The sequence below is a fragment of the Vanessa atalanta genome, chromosome 23, assembly GCF_905147765.1.
Source record: "Vanessa atalanta chromosome 23, ilVanAtal1.2, whole genome shotgun sequence".
Classification (NCBI taxonomy): domain Eukaryota; kingdom Metazoa; phylum Arthropoda; class Insecta; order Lepidoptera; family Nymphalidae; genus Vanessa; species Vanessa atalanta.
In genome coordinates, this window is record NC_061893.1 from 2365269 (window position 1) to 2384076 (window position 18808).

General features: G+C 29.7%; 1 protein-coding gene across 4 annotated transcripts; it reads left to right on the forward strand.

Annotated features, from left to right (window-relative positions):
* The first annotated feature begins 361 nt into the window (after positions 1-361).
* LOC125073219 (casein kinase I-like) lies at positions 362-18582 on the forward strand. Of its 4 annotated transcripts, none has more exons than XM_047683962.1 (9): positions 362-813; positions 10676-10782; positions 11801-11922; positions 13231-13425; positions 14558-14657; positions 14934-15036; positions 15463-15549; positions 15855-16034; positions 16121-16329. In XM_047683962.1, the coding sequence occupies exons 1-9, from the start codon at positions 682-684 to the stop codon at positions 16229-16231; spliced, it is 1137 nt and encodes a 378-aa protein (XP_047539918.1). In that variant the 5' UTR covers positions 362-681; the 3' UTR covers positions 16232-16329. The 4 variants fall into 4 exon arrangements, with proteins under 4 accessions (XP_047539918.1, XP_047539915.1, XP_047539917.1 ...); XM_047683959.1 differs by lacking the exon at positions 16121-16329 and adding an exon at positions 17085-18582 and having other exon boundaries at positions 366-813; XM_047683961.1 differs by lacking the exons at positions 362-813; positions 16121-16329 and adding exons at positions 6410-6564; positions 17085-18582.
* The last annotated feature ends 226 nt before the right edge of the window (positions 18583-18808 follow it).

Sequence of the window (18808 nt, forward strand, 5' to 3'; positions counted from 1 at the left end):
CTACTTATTTTTATTATCCTTTTTTTATTATTAAGTATGTACAGGTACACATACTTTTACCAACGCAGAAATATTAAATGATGAAGAACTATAAAAAGATATAATAATACATTTAGAGTTTCGAATTAAACGTTTTTTACATAAGATAACACTTTAAAATCAATAAAAAAATGTATAGCTGAAACGCAAAGTATTTATAGGCGAATGAAAAAATTTAACAAAGAAGTAGGTAGAATGTTTTATTATTATGCTTACAATTTATTAAGCTTAAAATAGAAAATGTGTAATATTTAAATGACCAACACAAATCTATCAAATCTGTACATGTAATTGTATAGTCTGTGATATCGTACAAATTGGAAATTTGGAACGCACCGTAAGGGCGGAGGCCATTTCCATTATTACAAGCCACATATTTTTGTTTCTTTCCGTTCAACAAATCCAATAAATTTTATATAAATCTAGATTTAAATAAAAGTGTTAGCGTATCAAAACGTGTCATTGCAGTGTTGAGTATTTTGGTTGCTCTATAAAAAATAAACTAAAAACATCTGCGAAGTACTTTTATTTGCCAACTGACGAATCGTCGATATCTTACTAAGCGAATAATGATCCTTGACTCCGTATAAGTGTTAATTCGAACTATTATTAAAATAATATAATTGCACACAAGACGTAAACATGTCTTCGTTCAACCATCTCATCGCTTTTCGACAAGAACTTCTTATTATAAATAAATATAGAATCATTCGAAGAATCGGAGGTGGCTCATTTGGTGAAATTTTTTTGGGAATAAACGTTGCCAATGGCGAGGTAAGTCCTAATCATTTACTAGAATTAAGAAATACGACAAAAAATATTATACTAAATATTATAGTACAATACGTTGTTTGTGTTTTATCGTGAATTTACGTCAATTTTCTTTAAACAGTGAAAAAAGATATCATTTCAATTTACTAGTTTACCTAACTAAACTATTTAATATAAAGATAAAGCACGTAAACTAGTATAAAACCCGAAAGACATCTGTTGAATATATTTTTTTTTACAATTGTCATATTAAGCTGTGTTATTCGAGCACTATTTCATCACATGTCAATATTTATTAATTCAAGTTTTGATTAGGAAGTGAATGAGCTAACAATGACCTTTAAGTAAGATTACGATTGCTATAAAACACATTTTATGTGTGGGTTTCAAAAATGTTAAAGTTATGAGTTAGCCAAATCACATATGAGTTATGAAACACCTAAAGTTCTGTCACTAACATTTCACATAATATATATAAATTATTTTTAGTCTTAAATTTTTATTTACACATGAATAAAATAATAGTTTTCTTATAATTTGATTGAATATGTACATTTTTAGTGGTTCATAAATGAGTATTGTTTTACTCAGCAGTATTTTGAGGTTGTACTAGTATGGTATACCCTATTGAAGAAGTAAAGATAACTAAACCTTAGATTTACATATTCCATTTGATTTGATAATAGCTCTAACTACATAAATACTACAGACAGTTCTTGTTTAATATGTTGCATATCTAAAGATAATTACTTATATCCTATACTTAAATTTTTCTTCAAAAGTTCTGATAACAACTTTGACGATAATCAAAATACTGTTTTACAAACCATTAATAAATATAATTTATTATGATTCAAGATCTTGAACAATGATTCACATCAATGCATTGTCAAATTTGTTTAATTCGCTTTACTTCCCTACTGGTTGAAATAGATTATGGATTAATAATATATTATATTCGATAAATATATTGTGACACAACTTGATATCATTGGCTAACTTAGAATGGACGCTTTTCTTGCTTGGGAAGATAATTTACAGGAAAGTAATTATATAAATGTAACCCATAGTTAGCTTTTTCAAAAAACATCTTGTGTTGGATTGTCTCATGATGGTTTCCCAAACATTGACATTTATTGTGTTATATATAGAATAATACAAAAAGATAAAGGCAGCATTAATTATACGGTCCTTAAATAAAAAAACCTAACTTCAAATTGTCAATAGAGGCAAAGTATTTAATTTGATATGTATTATTTACTGAATTTCAGTAACTGATTGTAATTTCATTCAGTACAGTTTTGTTCACTTATAATATTTTAAATCTGATTTTTAGTCTTGGCCCTCAGAACAGAAAAGAAACATAAAATATTGAAAAAAAAACGGCTTTACTAGCTGTAACTTCAACATATGTATGATATTTATAAATTGATATTTCTGATGTCAGTGATATTCTTTTATATCTTTAAATAAAAGGCTTTGCATAGCCTTTTACAATCAGAGAAGGAGAAGATAAAAACAAACCTTAGATTTCCATATCCAATTTATTTTGCTAATAATTCATCTACAAGATTTTCTGTTGTAATTGCTCACAAAAGTAAACAACTAAACCAATATCTTATACCTTATACTGTATAAGGTATATTGGTTTAGTTTGTGCATTTCGGAGAAGGTTGTAGTAATATATTGATAAAAGATTAAATTTAAAGAGCAAGTAAAAATGCAATGCGCAGACACGTTTGTAGTTTCACAGTCTTTAAATTCAGACTACTGATGTCACAAGCATTGGTAGTATTTCACATACATGTCGGTTTTTATAATTAATCCTATTCCACTTAATTACTTAAATTCACTTACTTATTACTTTCAATTCATATTAAATATTATGGGTTATTCAGGATCTTGAATTGTATGTCTATGTTGTTTACTTGTATTTACTTCATTGTTGTAATAGACAGAGAAATATAAATTGAGTTTTTATGTTGTTAATTCTTAAATTTAAGATTCTTACATTTACAACATTAAATAGTAGAAATATGTACTTATAATATTATATTATCTGATCCCCTATTTGATAAGTCTTTTATTAGACTATATCAAGTTGTCAGAATCTCATCAAAGTAAAAATTTTAATTACCGAAACAGTTATAAAAATAGAATTAGAAATCTGAGTGGGATAGTTATACTAGTTTAGAGGTTCATGTAATTCACTATTTAGTAACGATCATTTCATATAACCTTATGATATGTTTATTATTGAATATTTTTTTAAATAAAATAAAATTGTAATATAAATAATGATATAATATTGATAAACAGTGTTTCTATTGCAAAAGAAAGTGCATTGAATATGTAAGTCTATGGTTTGTTTATCTTACTCCTTTTGCCCAATGGCAATTCCAATGAATTTTGCCCAATTCCAATGAATAGGTTATATCTGTACACCCAGAGATACTGCTTCGATATTTATCATCACCGTATGATTATTATAAGTAAAAAAAATCAATATAAATATACCAACTCTTCGATTCCGCGAAATTAAAAACGCGTTTGTAACACTATTAAATTTTATTAAGTATTTATTTTTCTTTATTTTTTGCTGAATCGAACATAATCTCTAACTAATCGCAATATGACGAAAGCTATAAATAATCTTATCAAATTATTATGACGTGACAGTATAACATATAACATTTACAAGTTATGGATTTAATATTTATTCAAGTAGTCTCATAAAAGCACTTTTAAATCGTCATGTTACAGTATTTTACTAAATATAAAGCGACTACCGGTTCGGAAAGTCGATTTTACCCGGAACAACTGCCACGAAACTCAGCAGTTACTTTTATCCACCATTTAAATTACAGAGATTATGTCTGTAATGTACAATTTAATTTATATAAATCCTACCTTGCAAATCAACAAATACTAAGTTGACGTTTTTTTTTTAAATTAATACTCTTGGATTGAGTAATATGCTTTATATATTTTCTTTTTTTTTTGACATGTGATTTTTTACTACTGTCTTACTGATTTAAATTTACTACTGTTATCCAGGAAGGAAATACAAAGTAAGACTTTACGAAGTCGGTAATTAGTTGTTATAAGTTAAGCTTTACAGCTCGTATTATATTATTGTAAGCATACTGCAAAGCAACTGTTGGTATATACATTTCATAAAGATATTCTGAAGGGAATCTCGAACTCCAAGTTTATAAATATACTGGACAGCTTTTTTTTACCCCAAAGCAAATTGCCGTTACATCAATAGCATATTATCATCAACATCAATTAATTGTTTATTTTTTTTAACCACATATACTGCGGAGTCTAGTTAGTCTAGTCTAGAGTCTATCAGGGACGATAAATGAGGATTCCATTAAAATTTTGTCTAGTGATTCCTAAAAACATTATAGTATTCGTTTTTAAGTACACTATCTAATGCTTTGGATAAATCACGCATATATCAGGGCAAATGAATTATGCGATTAATCCCATGCATCGTATATATGTATATAAGCAGTGCTATTCCAGCATCACTTTTTGACTGACACCTAGTAAAATAGTAGTACTTATACCGAAGCGAACCAGAAGTTGATTTATAATATATTTTTTCAAATATTTTGCGTAACGACGGAAGTGTAGAAATAGACCTTTAATTACAAGGATCCTATACTACATTTTAATAAGGCAGGAAAAAAACTCGATTTTAAACACTTGTTAATAATTGAGGATTTTTTATCGGAGCGATATCATAAATGATACTATTGAATAGGTGAAAAAAAATTCAAAAGCATTTGCCACTTCCCAATCCAAATTTACATATCTATTTCATAAATTTCATGAAAAGGCAAAATCTTCTTTTAGCTATCATAAACTTCTTAGAAATCCTGTCTATTTTTTCGGGAATATTATAACAGACAAATTTGTTCGTTACGTTATACCAGAAAAAATCAGGCATTTTGGTCAATCCAGCGGTCTTTTCGACTATCAGGACGACTTTTCTTCAGACTATTTAAGATTCTGATCTCTTCCTTATTTAAAATTTAGATAACTCAAAAACTAAGCTACGAGCCCATAAACTCCATCGTAACTCCAGTGATGATGTGCTAACCAGACTGGAAATTTAAATTGGCTTAATTATCGTAAATCAGTCAAAAATTGTAACAGTAACACTATCAAATGAATGAGTTAGGTGAGATAAATTTCTGTCTCCAACATGACTGATCTTATACGACACGAAACACATTCGAAAAATTGATATGGATTTTCCCAGTAATTACTAAGCCGAAACAAAAGTTTTTTTTTTTGCAAAGGATTTTATTATCTCATATGTTATCATTAAAAAATTTCATACGATTGTATGAAAAATTTTTTAACTTAGGTGAATTTTTTTCAAAAAATTTAAATTATAATGTACATAACTTAAAATATCTATGTCTGTATATCTAACATCAAGAATGATGAAATATCATTCAAACTTTTTCTTTTTGAAAAATCATCTGTTAGTGGCTCTCCTAAGTCACATTAAAATTTCATCCTATTAGACCCACTGGTTTAGTCTGTGCGTCATTTTAAAATTTTATTAAGTAGATATTATGTACAATAGCGGATTTTCTGTGATATTTCTCAAATAACCTCCAACCGTCTTATTATATGCATAAAAAAACAGTATATGTAGTAGAACTAATAACTTCGGGCTGATATTCAAACAGTAGACAGACAGATATTCAAATAGACAACAGAATACAATGTCATAGACAAATATAGGGAGAGAAGCCTACAATTATTGTACATGGTCATGATCAGAACAATAGGTTGCTGTTCTCATGTTATGTTCGTAATATGGTTTATGTGCTATGCTTGAAATTTACGAGATTTCTCTTCCAGCTTTTGGATTAGAGGACAATATTATTGTGGTCAACGATCCACTTTTTTAACAGGCTGTAAATAAATAATAACTAAAGAGGTTATGATAGGTTAGATTTAGAGATGATATGAATGGATTTTGCATTCAACAAAATATTTATCAATAGATAATATCATTCAATCAATAAATGATAGGTTTTTGAACCAATACCAATGGTCCAATAGCTTTAATACTATAAAAAATGATTAGTCGTACAAGTATTAACTGAATACGTAATTTTTTTTTTCAGCCCTCTCACATTCGTACCAAAATTGTGTAAATCTAGAATGATTTAAATATTTTTAATTTGAAGCGCTCGGACGCGTACAGAATACATTGATGTTAGGTCAAACTCGAAAATTTAATTTTATTAAAAAAATTTAAATACGTGTTGGTATTTTTTACCCTTAATGATGAAAATAAAATAATTCAAAGCATCCAGATTTTTTTTTAATGTTACAATATACGTTTCTTGCTGATAGTGCAATCGTAGCCTTATAGTGTTGAGAGTTCGTACTACGACATATTCCATAGAGGCAAATGAAACTATAGACTTCAAGTCTACGATACAGTTTTAGATGTTTATATTTATCTGTGGTAAAATATTTGTTGATTAAAATGTGATCGAGATTTCATATTTGTTATTAAGTATATTATTAAGAGTTTTCAAGAAATTAGTTTAAGTTACACGTGCTTGATAGTATCAACAAATAACTTGAGATAGGCAGTACAAGATGGCTAGCCTCAGGCATATATTTATTGCCGATAGATATAAAATAGTGGCAAAATTAGGAGAAGGTTCATTTGGTGAAATATATCAGGCGAACCACAGATATACTGGAGAGGTAAAATACATTACCATGTGTTTTAAGTATATTTTTTTAATCAACAGAATAATCAAAACATGACTGAATTTGACTACTAAATATTTAAAATAAATATTTGCATGCATTCATATCTGTAGCTCTTTTTAATTAGTAAACATGGATTAATGTAATTTCGTCTGGACTGCCAAATGACAAATAAAACAGAATTAACGATAGCTGAGGTGATGATGAGTACAGAGAACATAAAATGAAATACGGTATTTAATGTTTTTGCATGATACACGCACTAACACGAAGCCAGTTACGATTTTATATAAACAGCTTATTTTAAACAATTATAACAATCACAGCAAGAGTAAATAAACAATTTTATCATTGGTAGAATTCTTGAATGATTTATAGCAGTGGTGCTCAAAGTTGACTGGAACTCAACCCATCTAAAAAAATGCCCGAAATCAGACATTTCCTTTTGGTTTTCATGAAGAAACTATTAGAATGTCACAGTAAGTCATCACCACTGAATAAGCATTGGCATCCTAATAAATTTAGTTTATTATGATGTTGATGTTTATAGTAGACTTTAATGAGCAGGTGGTAACTACTCTATGGGTTTGCATAGCACTACGACCATGTATAAAACAGTTTCATTTGTCTAATTTATTATTAATATTAATCAGCCTAAAATCCTACCTCATATAGGAGTATGGTACTGAAGGATAGGAAAACATTTTTTTTCAATTTTAACTATTTAAAAATATACATTTTTTATAATATGCCAATGCATTTTCTTCAATTTTTGAATTGAGTAAAGAAATGTTTTTTTAAAATAATTTCCAGTTTTTATTAATATTTATTTTTAATTAATTTCAATATAATTTTTCTCTTCAGATTTGTCACCATTACAAACTTCATAATAAATCCTATGTAGTTTCTCTGTAGTATTCTTGGTACAGTCAAAAATAATAGATGATAAAAAATTGATAACTAACTAATACATCTTTAATGCTTAGTTTTGGTTTAATGCTGTAATGCATGTTTACTATCTCCATATGTGTATTAGTATGATGAAATTAAAAAAAACATTTCATATTGAAGATAAAATAATTTTAACAATCTTAATTTAGGTGTGAAAAAAAGTTAATAGAATTCCATTCATGTCTGCATTGTGGGACTAGTGACTTATAACACTGCAAATTGAAAATATCTCAGTAGTAGCCTGGGGATCTGGTTAATGTTTGCACTTGACTGATGCTGAAAGTATGTAAGTAGCTGGTCCGGCATATTTTACCTTATCCTGTGTGTCAGTTTTCTATCCTGATGAATTATGAAAGTGACAGCAAATGGATAGCACCTCCATTGGACAAGTCAATATTATAGTACTATTATTAAAAATGCCTCCCTGAATATAATTTTTAGATTTAACTATCAAATTACTACTAAAAGTAGCATAGTATAATTTAATTTATACTTTTTAATAGACTTAATAATATTCTACTAAATCATTCCTAATCATACTCCAAAAATCCAATCACTGATCTAATTATTTTGTTACATTTGTCATTTTTAACCATTTTGAAATGTGAGCTGGACAAAATAAAATTAAAGTTTGTTCTACTTATCTGCCATATTGATTTCAATAAAAGGTGGTTATTTTGACATGCTTTAATTTCTTAAGTTTTGTACAAGACAAAAACTTCATGTTATTAGGTCCAATTATGTCAACTTTAATGTTTAGGTCCCTGTAGATAAAAAAATATTCACATTCTAAATTTAATTTAAAAAAATCATCAAAATTTATTCAAATTACAAATTAGCAGCCTTTTTTGATAAATATATTAGTTATTTCTTACAAATATATCACTTTCAAAAACATACATAGCAGTCAACGTGAGCACAAACGTGTGAATGAAATTGTTGGTTCTTCGGGGCCCTCTCAGGATGGGGGCCCTGTGCACATGCCCCATGTGCCCTATGGTAAAAACGTAAATGATTATCGGATCAGATTAGTTGAACGAACAAAAGGTAGACGGAGCGCGCGGAAAACTGGTATAGTGCAGCAATAAAAGCGAATATAGAAGCGAAAGCGCATTCCTGGTAGTGCGAAAGTGATATTACTTAAATTATTGATATAACCGGGAACTTGTATTCGCTTTTTCACTTTAATGACAAATATGACTTCTATAATAACTTAAAAATGATATATATAATAAACTTTACTACCCGAGCATTTTTTGAAAAGCGTATTTATACACACTTAATTTTAACATTAAATTTTTAGAAAAAAAAAAGATTTAAGTTTCTGTATCAGCCATCAGAAATACTTTAATTCTTAATAAAATAATGTCTTCTGCTGGATTATTTTTTACCACGTTTTTTTTTTATGTTCGGAATTTTGGTTTAATATTTCAACAAAGAGCGTATGCGTTATTATCGACTTCATCAAGTACTTATATAAAACCATAGATTTGTTATTTTTTTTTGTCAAAAGTGTTTAATGTGGTGTAACAAATAAAAAAATAGTACATACCATTATTAATATTAAAGCCCCGACAGAAATGTTTGTAAAATAACACAATATAGTAATCGTTCTGGCAACACTGATCGTAATGGTAGTTTTGTTGAGAGTGGTAATATTTCAATATTTTAAGTCTGGTATCACAGCTATTGTGACGTCACGAGGTACAAGCTGACGATGACCACTTTGTACTAAAATGATTAATTTACGTAGTTTTTCATAGCGTTCATATACAATTAGTGATTTTTAAATAAGTATAAAAACTAAAACTAAAATGGTAAATTAGTGTCCTAAAATAGGAGTTTACATAGTTTAGTGACAGCGAGTGATGAAGGCAAAAGAAAATGGCTTCCTTCGAACGCATTTTATATTGCAAGACGAAATTAATAATAAATGGTAGATATGAAATCATCCGCAAAATCGGCAGTGGAAGTTTTGGAGATATATTTTATGCTAAAGACAGAACGGAGGAGGTAAATAAAACTTGAAACAAAAATTATGACTCAACAAAGTAAGATTCTCATAAACGGCCCGTTCGATTCACGAATTCACTTTAATAACTTTACAAATCAAATTCATATTATATTTTACATGTTTCTGAAGTTATAATATATATACTGTATGTTTTATTATATTTTTAATGTAATTAGCCATTTTAAAACGTTTCAATAGATTGAAGTTTTCATATATTGAATATACCACAATGTAGGTTTTATATTTAAGAATTTCATTTCTTTTTTAATATTATTATTTATTGTGGTTTGTAAATAAATGATATAAGATATTTTTTTAAATCTGACTTTTACGATTTATATAGGAAATAAACTTGAATTATTTATAATCTTTCACAAATTCCTAAAATATTATATATGTATGTATAACTATGTCGAAATGAGTATTTTTTGTTGCACAATTTATCTGACAACAATCAATTTGATACATTGTTATGTTTCTATAAGATTTTTATTTAGAGCCAATATGAAGTATACTTGATACAAAACAATTGTTTTAATCATGCTATTATCGTCATAGTATAAAGTGTCAATAGTTATTACATATATATTTACTTTACTTTTGTTCTAATCTGTAACTGTTTAAAGGTATCATTGTGAAAGTTTTAAGTATATTACAATAGGTGTAAGCAAGTTCTTATTTATAGCACAGTCACTCAACATTCTGCAATTACATTTATTTTCATTAATGTTATAAAAAAATAATTAGCAATAGATAATAGTTCTCTAGTTCTAATTTTTACCAATGCTATAAGATATGTTGGTTTATTGTGGAACTACCATGGAGTTGTCAGTCAAATGAGGTTAAGCCATAAGCTAAAAATATGAATTGATTGTGAAGCTCATTCTAACATTAATTTTAGCTTATATTATATTTACAACTCGCAAGACATGTCTTAATTTAAGCTAAGGTTACGGCTATGTGCAGTTTTAAGGTTTGTTTCACAATACTTTATTAGTGAAATTAATGTCATAGTAAAATTATTATAATATTGCTACAAAACTGCTTATCTTATAGCTTTGGTATACATTTCATAGGTATCCGATAAGGTGTATTTCTACTATGGTCTCTTAACAATTTGTATGTAATTAATTGTCACAGGAGGTTGCTGTTAAGATAGAATCGATAAAGGCGCGGCATCCACAGCTTCTCTATGAGAGTCGAGTATATAAAATGCTCCATGGGGGCATTGGCATACCACATATCAGGTAAATAAGGAAGCATGATAAAATTTAAATAGATAATTTTTAATTTAATGAAGGATTTTTTAGTCTATCTATACCATCCCCTCATAAGATTTTCTACCATCAAACAGCTGTTGTATTGTTTTGTATTTTTAAAGGAAAATAATAAGATTTCAAAATTATCAAAAATTGCAAAGAGGAAGTGTTTGGTAAAAATATAATTGTTTTTAATCATTGCAAAATCTCTTAAAAATATTATGACTTAGCTTAGCTTTTGATTTTGCAGTGTGAACCCACAACAATTCTGTCAATTGATATATTTTGTTTGTGTAGGCTTTATTTAAACATAATTAATTGACACATACATGATAATATTATTATATTTTAAAGTCATTGAAGTTGGTGCACATTGCCAGGATATCTCAATTATTAATAACATATTAGGAAACAAAATAAATATGTATCATTAAGTTATTTTAAATTAATAACAAAGCTTATAAAATCCTTGGATTGAAGAGATTTTCACAACCATATTATGTAAATTGTCAGTTGACCTCATTACAGTTTTAGCAACAGTTTCAAGGCCTTCTCAAATTTGTTGCTTGTTATAAGTTTGAATAAATATTAATTAATAATATTATATAATAACACATAGAATTAAAACTTAAAAACAGGTTTGTTTACTTGTAGTGGAAGTCAAGTTGTACATAAACACAAATTTAATAATTGATTTAGCAACTCAAGCTAAACTATTTATAGTGTAGGTTGAATGAGTATTAATTGCCTGCCGTAAGATCAATTTAAATAATTTTAAATTCCTTAGAATGTTTACAAAATCCCTTTTCTTATATTTCATGTCTACAATTCTCCAACAAATAATGTTTAACACAATGGTTATAAATCTCTTCAGTATCCAAAAAATGATGTCTGGTTCTTGAAACTTTGTAGTAACACATGATATTTATTTAGTTTCTATGCTTCGTGTTACTTTTAAAGTAAAATTTTATTAGTGGGAATCATAAGTTAAAGTTATTTGTTTCAGATGGTACGGCTTCGAAAGAGACCACAACATCCTCGTGATGGACCTTCTGGGTCCATCTCTGGAGGACTTGTTCAACTTTTGTTCGCGTCAATTCACAATCAAGACGGTTCTTATGCTTGCAGGTGAGTGGCTTATAATAAATAGACAACATATTTGTTTGCCTACATTTTTAATTTCTTTCTTTGATAAAAAGTAACATTTTCAATACTTATTATGAGTATAAAAGGTGTTTTTTTTTTAATCCTTTTGTGAAAAGCACAAATCTGCAGGTTTCAGGTTCTATATCTATAGTTGAAGATTAATTTGTCACTGCTTTTATCAAAAGTTTATTATTTTGTTTGTCTATATCAATAATTAATTATGATTGTGTGAATATTAGAACATTTATCAGTTCAGAATGTAAATTCTAAACAAGAACTGGCCAGCGAGTAAGTTAATCTTTTATAACATTTAAATTATTTAAGTATTACAATTAAATACATTTTAATTTATATACAACCCCATATTATCATATTATAATAATAATGTTAATTTAATGTAGTATTCTTGTTTCCATGTGAACACAAGGGAATAAATAAATATGTACTACCAGTTGGTGCAATGTCAAGAACATAAAGTATTTCAATAATTTGTGTTGTTTGTTTTAGGGATACCCGAGCGTTTTTAAAAATACGTATAAAATTGAAAGTTGTAAGATACATTAATTTCCACATTAATCGTTTATATTCTATTAAAATAAGTGTACTTTGCCGCGTTTTGTGTATAATTCATAAATCTCAATCGCATGCTAAATGTCGTAAGAACTAAAGTTGTTATTTTAAAAGTATTTTATTAAAATAAAATATTTCAATACTTAAATTAAAGAGTTAGTTACCAAAACCCTTTAAATTCAAAATGGCGACTAACGGCGGAATGTGGTCGCCATTTTGAATTACTGACTCCACCTCAAAGTTTAAACTTGCTCAAACAATGCAAATTCAAGGAAATATTGCAGTCCTACTGGGTGCTATATATATTAATGAAAGATATTTTCTCGCCATGGTTACGGTTATTCACAAGGCAGACGTCATGCATGTATTAAAATTATAGCAGATAGCGGTATTTTCATCTTTTAAATAAATCTGTGGAAGATTAATAAAAAATATACCCAAATATTATTTGATAATAAACAAAATTATATATTGTATATTTTATAATTTATTAGGTTTAAGTATACAAATACAGATTATTTGCCTTAACAAATTTGGTGCAACTGATGTTATTTCCATTTCAATGTTAATCAAAAAAATATTGGATACTTTCGATTTAAACTTTAATTCGGTTTTTATTAAGGGGTTATAAAATTTTACTTAAATTCCAACATAGAATCTGTTTGTTGCGAAACGAAACATTATTTATAGAACTTTTGTGTTTTATAACTCGTGACACAGATCAAATGCTGGGACGCGTAGAGTTCGTCCACTGCAAGTGTTTCATCCACCGCGACATAAAGCCGGACAACTTCCTGATGGGCATCGGGCGACACTGCAACAAGCTCTACATGATCGACTTCGGCCTCGCCAAGAAATTCAGAGACGTCCGCACTCGCGTTCACATCGGCTATCGCGAGGACAAAAACTTAACCGGTCAGTATATTTCATACTTTTCAACCGGACATTTTCTAACATATACTTTAGAGTTGAGTTTGTTTTGTCCTTGCCCAACCACTCGCCAATTGACGAAATTCTATTTCCAGATAACGCTATTGATATTGCTGTTTTGGTTTAAATGGTAATTTAGCCAGTGCAGATTCAACATTATTTTATAAACAAAACTACTAAACTTTTCTGCCAAACTTGATTTTTTTGTTGCATATTATTACAAACATTACCTTGAGGAAATTTTTGTAATCATAAAGTGTAAATTATGGATTACATTTAAGTAAACAGTATGGATTGAGTACGGCTCATACAGTACTGACAACAGCACAAATAAGTATCAGCCTAAATTAAACTGAGATCATATTTGTTAATTTAAATGAAACCTGTATAGCTAATAAATACCTTAGATATACTACAGTTCGTTTAGTTGTAAAATTTAATTTATTGTTTTTTTTTTGCAATTGACAATAAAAAAAAAGAACAAGAAATATACACATTTATTTGCATATAATTTAACCTGAAATTCGGAATTGATAGTTTGATAAATATAATACTTCTTAGTTCAAAAATATAATTTCGTACTGAATAAAATAACCTAAAGAAATATAAATCGAATACAAGTAGTTAAGTGGAATATTTGTATTCTATTTGATTCTACATACATTTTTACATATAATTTTTTTTTTGCGGAGAAGGCTTAAAAGCTTAATTCTCCACGCTGTTCCTATGTCGGTTGGTAGACAGTCACGTGGCATATTCTCATGCAATGTTTTTCTTCACAACTGACCACAAGATGAATTATAAACACAAATGTGGTATGACATGAAAATTAGTGGTGCTTGTCTGATTTGAACTGGCAGTCTTTGGTTCAGATTTACATGATGGTGCATCTCTTTGATCATTTATATTATTTTTCAATTTTAAAATAATAATCATTGTCTTTTAATACTAGCTTTGCCCTGAAGAATCTTATAATTTAAATAATAAAACTGCCAAATACTAAAGCAAAAGTATTATAATAACAGAAATTACAAATCAAATAATCATAATGGATTATTAACAATTAATTCCTTGCTTGAACACTTTTGAGGTTCTAACTCATAGTCTCTATTAACAGGCACGGCTCGCTATGCGTCAATCAACGCTCACCTCGGCATCGAGCAGTCGCGGCGAGATGACATGGAATCTATGGGCTACGTACTTATGTATTTCAATAGGTGAGTTTGTCCTGTCCTTTGTGCAATAATTAAGAATTAAAAAAAATACTATAAGTTAATCTGTCGTTATGGCTGATACAATATATCTTTATCGCATAGACCATTCTAACAATTGTATAATACATCTTTGGAGTCCGAATTGTTTTTGTACATAAAAACGTTGCACTAATATTATTATTCAAGTAAGTTTTACTCTAAATTCACATTTATAACTGCGACTAAAAATATTTTGATGATTAAATTTTTTAAACACACAATCAATGCATCGTTTTGCAGAGGTTCCCTGCCGTGGCAAGGCTTGAAAGCTATCACAAAGAAACAAAAATACGAACGTATTAGCGAGAAGAAAATGTCCACACCGGTCGAAGTTTTGTGCAAGGTAAGTATTTTTATTGGATTTTTTACAATAAATTATTGTATATAAGTATTGACTGAATATTGATGTTTTTGTTTATTCTATGAACTACTAGTCGTCGCCCGTGACTTCTCTCACATTTTAGAGTTGATCATTAGATGATAAGGTATTAAAAAGTAGCGTGTGTTCTTCCTTGGGGCTAACACTTGCTGTATGCTTAATTTCATCAAATTCGGTGCAATTGTTTTGCTGTGAAAGTGTAACAAACAGATAGACAGACAGAGTTACTGCCGCATTTATAATATTAATATAGATATTGTGTTCCTCCAGTTATAACAATCAATTACAGTTTTGTATTTTGATGTCTGTGAAATGTTTATTATATTTATATTTTGTTACTTAGTTAATTATTATTTTTTCGTTTTTATAACATAATTTCATCTCTTACAGGGATTCCCAGCGGAATTTTCAATGTATTTAAATTACTGCCGTGGTCTTTGTTTCGAAGAAGCTCCTGATTACATGTATCTTAGACAGGTTAGTTAAATTAGATTTAATAGATATTTTTTTTACATATTCCGATGACGGCATTGAAGTTGGCATCAAGCGACCGTGCAACCTGAATTATAAATTCATTCATTTGTTCTTTATAAAAACATTGGATCATTCAACTTTATACAGAAGCAATCACTTGCTCGGTATGTATGGTAATGATAACGATTCGGCAAGATAAATCGGATCTCAAAGTATCTCGTATAGCCATATAAAAAGTAATCACAATTGAGAATAGGACGCGCCCACCTCGAGCAGAGTATCGTCTCTAACAAAGTATCGGCCCGCAGCTGTTCCGCATCCTGTTCCGCACGATGAACTACCAGTACGACTACACGTTCGACTGGACGATCCTGCGCCAGCGCAAGCAGCAGAGCACCGAGGCCAGCGCCGCGCCCGCCGACCGGCGCTCGCCCGCCGTGCAGCGCCGCGCGCAGCAGCAGCCCGCGCAGCCGCCGCCCAAGACCGAGGTACCGCCGCCCCCTCGCGGCCCGACCGCCCCTAATGACCCCCCTAGTCGGCCTCTATGATCCCATCCTCCTCCTGTCCGTCCCAGGTGAAGTCTATCCATGCGGTTCAGAACTCGAGTAAACAGGCGGTCAAACCTCACCAGTCGGTCGGTCAGTTGAAGAAGAAATCCATTCCGATATCGCCGACGAAACCTTGAGTCGCCGTCGAGAAATGCACCTTAGCTTAATATAAATTGTTGTCTTTTGAAGTTATTTAGTAGAGTATTTTAATATGTTTCTGCTCCTTTTGGATTTGCATGATCGATAAGAGTTACGTGTCATGATAGAGTTGTTATAAAATACCACCTCCTAAATGTATGCGTTTTAGGTATGATCTGCAACATACAACTTTTATTGCTTTTGGTATGATAATAATTAAAATTGTAGTAATTTTCTTAACATATTTTGTCAATAATATCTCTAATAACAATATCGATAGAATTTTGTGGTTAACTTATTTTTTAAATTGGTAAAATGTTTTTTTAATAGAAAGGCATTTATAGTAGTTTATTATATGGAAGATTGTTTGAACGTTGCGTGTAAACTTGTGTAAAAATTGTTAATAAGATGGAAAAGAAAATAATAAAAAATAGGTTTGTTTCGTTTTCATATGGGTTTCATTAAATTATTAAATTGTCTCAGGACAGCTTAATTTAAAAATGTATTGAGTTATTTTTGCCTTTTGGAATACTACAATCAACTGTGAATTTTGTATATATTGAATAAATATTTAAAAATATTGAATGTTTTTAAAACAAAAGAGTAAAGGGGACGATTACAAAGAAACGGTAATAACATGTTTTTAATTAATTTAGACTCATCATCATTATCATCTGGCTCTGTATTGTATATATAACATCGTAAGATTGATGTCAGTAAACTCCATTTAATTATAGTATATATTATCTAAATAAACACCACATAGAAAAATAGATGACAGTAGAGCTGTGCTATTTTAATGAGTATTGTAATATAACACCCGTAACTAATTGAATGTTATCTCACTTTCAGTGAAAGAGATTACGACGTTCGGCAGCCACGGGCGGTCCCGCGAGGAAGCGAGCGCGATAACTGTGTGTGTGACGGTGTGACGGTGTGACGGAGTGACGGAGTGACGGAGTGCCGGAGTGCTGGTGTGGTTGTGTGCGAGTGCGTGTGCGTGTGGGCGACCCGCTGCCGACCTCGGCTCGTCGGCGACGTCACGCGACGAGGCCGAGACAGACTTTCTATTTTATTACAGAGGCCTTTTAAGTTAACGTCGGCGTAGTGTATAGTGTCCTTTTGTTTAACGAAAGTGTATAAAAACTTCGGTGACTAACTTTTTCTGTGAATGCAGATATTGAATAATATACCTATTTTTTTCATATGGGATTGTATTATATTTTTGGTAATGTCCTCACCTATCGAGTAGCAAGTGTTAGGATCTTCGGATCGTTGATTTGCATTTTTTTATATCGAGAAAATAAAAATTCATTGTAATGTTTGAAATAATGTGACATTTTGATTAATAATTTAAAATTTAGGTCTTATTTTGTCTCAATATTTATTAAGTTCGTCGATGTTAGTTCTTCCTAAATAGCTAGAGTTAATCGGTATAATTAGTTATATGTCTAAAATAGTTTTGCAGTGTGCACAGTCGCTTGAGAAAACTCCAAAGTGTGTGTACGTTTTTTTAATATATTTGTAAAGGCGCATATTTTTTTAGACGGTCTAATACAGATATATACAATTATAATAATACTTCGATGCGAATATTGGCTAAAAACTTTTAAAACACTGATTACCGGTATATGATAAATAGGTCTCTTGATTGAAATTAAAAAATGTAAAAAAAATAAAAATAGGTTTAATGAAAGTGAATCCAATCTTATGGAATGCTTCACACACGCCCCATATTCATAGATGTAAGTTCCATTGTTTATAAATTTCTTTTGTCATTTGTCAAATCGTACTCTTGAAATTGTACATAGATAGGTGCGTGTGTGAAGCGTTCTGAAAGAACTAGGTACATACATATGTATCGTATATTTTAAGTACTACAGAAGAAAAATGTAAATACGAAACATTGTTCATTTTAACTGTTATTTTTTTTAAGAACACTTGGTTTTGTCGTGGTTGTGTCGACACGTGACGTCACAAAACACAACTACTCCTTTCGACCGTCAGGTGATATTTTTATATGAATTAAATATCAAGATGCTCCTATATTATTAGCTCCCCGAAATAGAAGACACTTCTAAAGTTATTATATTATGAAAGTGTGCATGATCGATATTATACTGCGAGCATTTGTAACTTGGGGACAAAAACGACCATTTACATCCGTAAAATGACTGGAATATATATTGATCAATTTTTTAAACTGGTGATAATGTGGATCTCAATATTCCTCTTTAAATCTGCGGTCAAAGGATACGTTATTTGGTACATTAACTTGACGATGGTAATTTCGTCTCCATTTTAATATGTTCATTATTGCACTTAACTCTAATAAATAATAATAAACGTGCTTATTGGGTTTTATTTTTATCCTCTGTATTGTCACCAAAAAATAAGACTGATTTAATTTTGTCCCGTCTAGAATAGATATTTTGCAAGAGTTCGTCAATTATCTGCTGCAGAGTATTTATATCCCTTCGGTACAAATAAAACTTCATGCGATTTATTGAATCAACCATTCACGAGTAGATAAAGCTATTTTGTTTTTTAAGGGTTCAGTGGTTTCGCAGAATTTC

Coding starts and splice junctions, on each gene's coding strand:
- LOC125073219 (XM_047683962.1), top strand. CDS start 682: ATGTCTTCGTTCAACCATCTCATCGCTTTTCGACAAGAACTTCTTATT. Junction 10,783..11,800: donor ATTGGCATACCACATATCAG/GTAAATAAGGAA, acceptor TATTTGTTTCAG/ATGGTACGGCTTCGAAAGAG. Junction 15,550..15,854: donor ATTACATGTATCTTAGACAG/GTTAGTTAAATT, acceptor ATCGGCCCGCAG/CTGTTCCGCATCCTGTTCCG.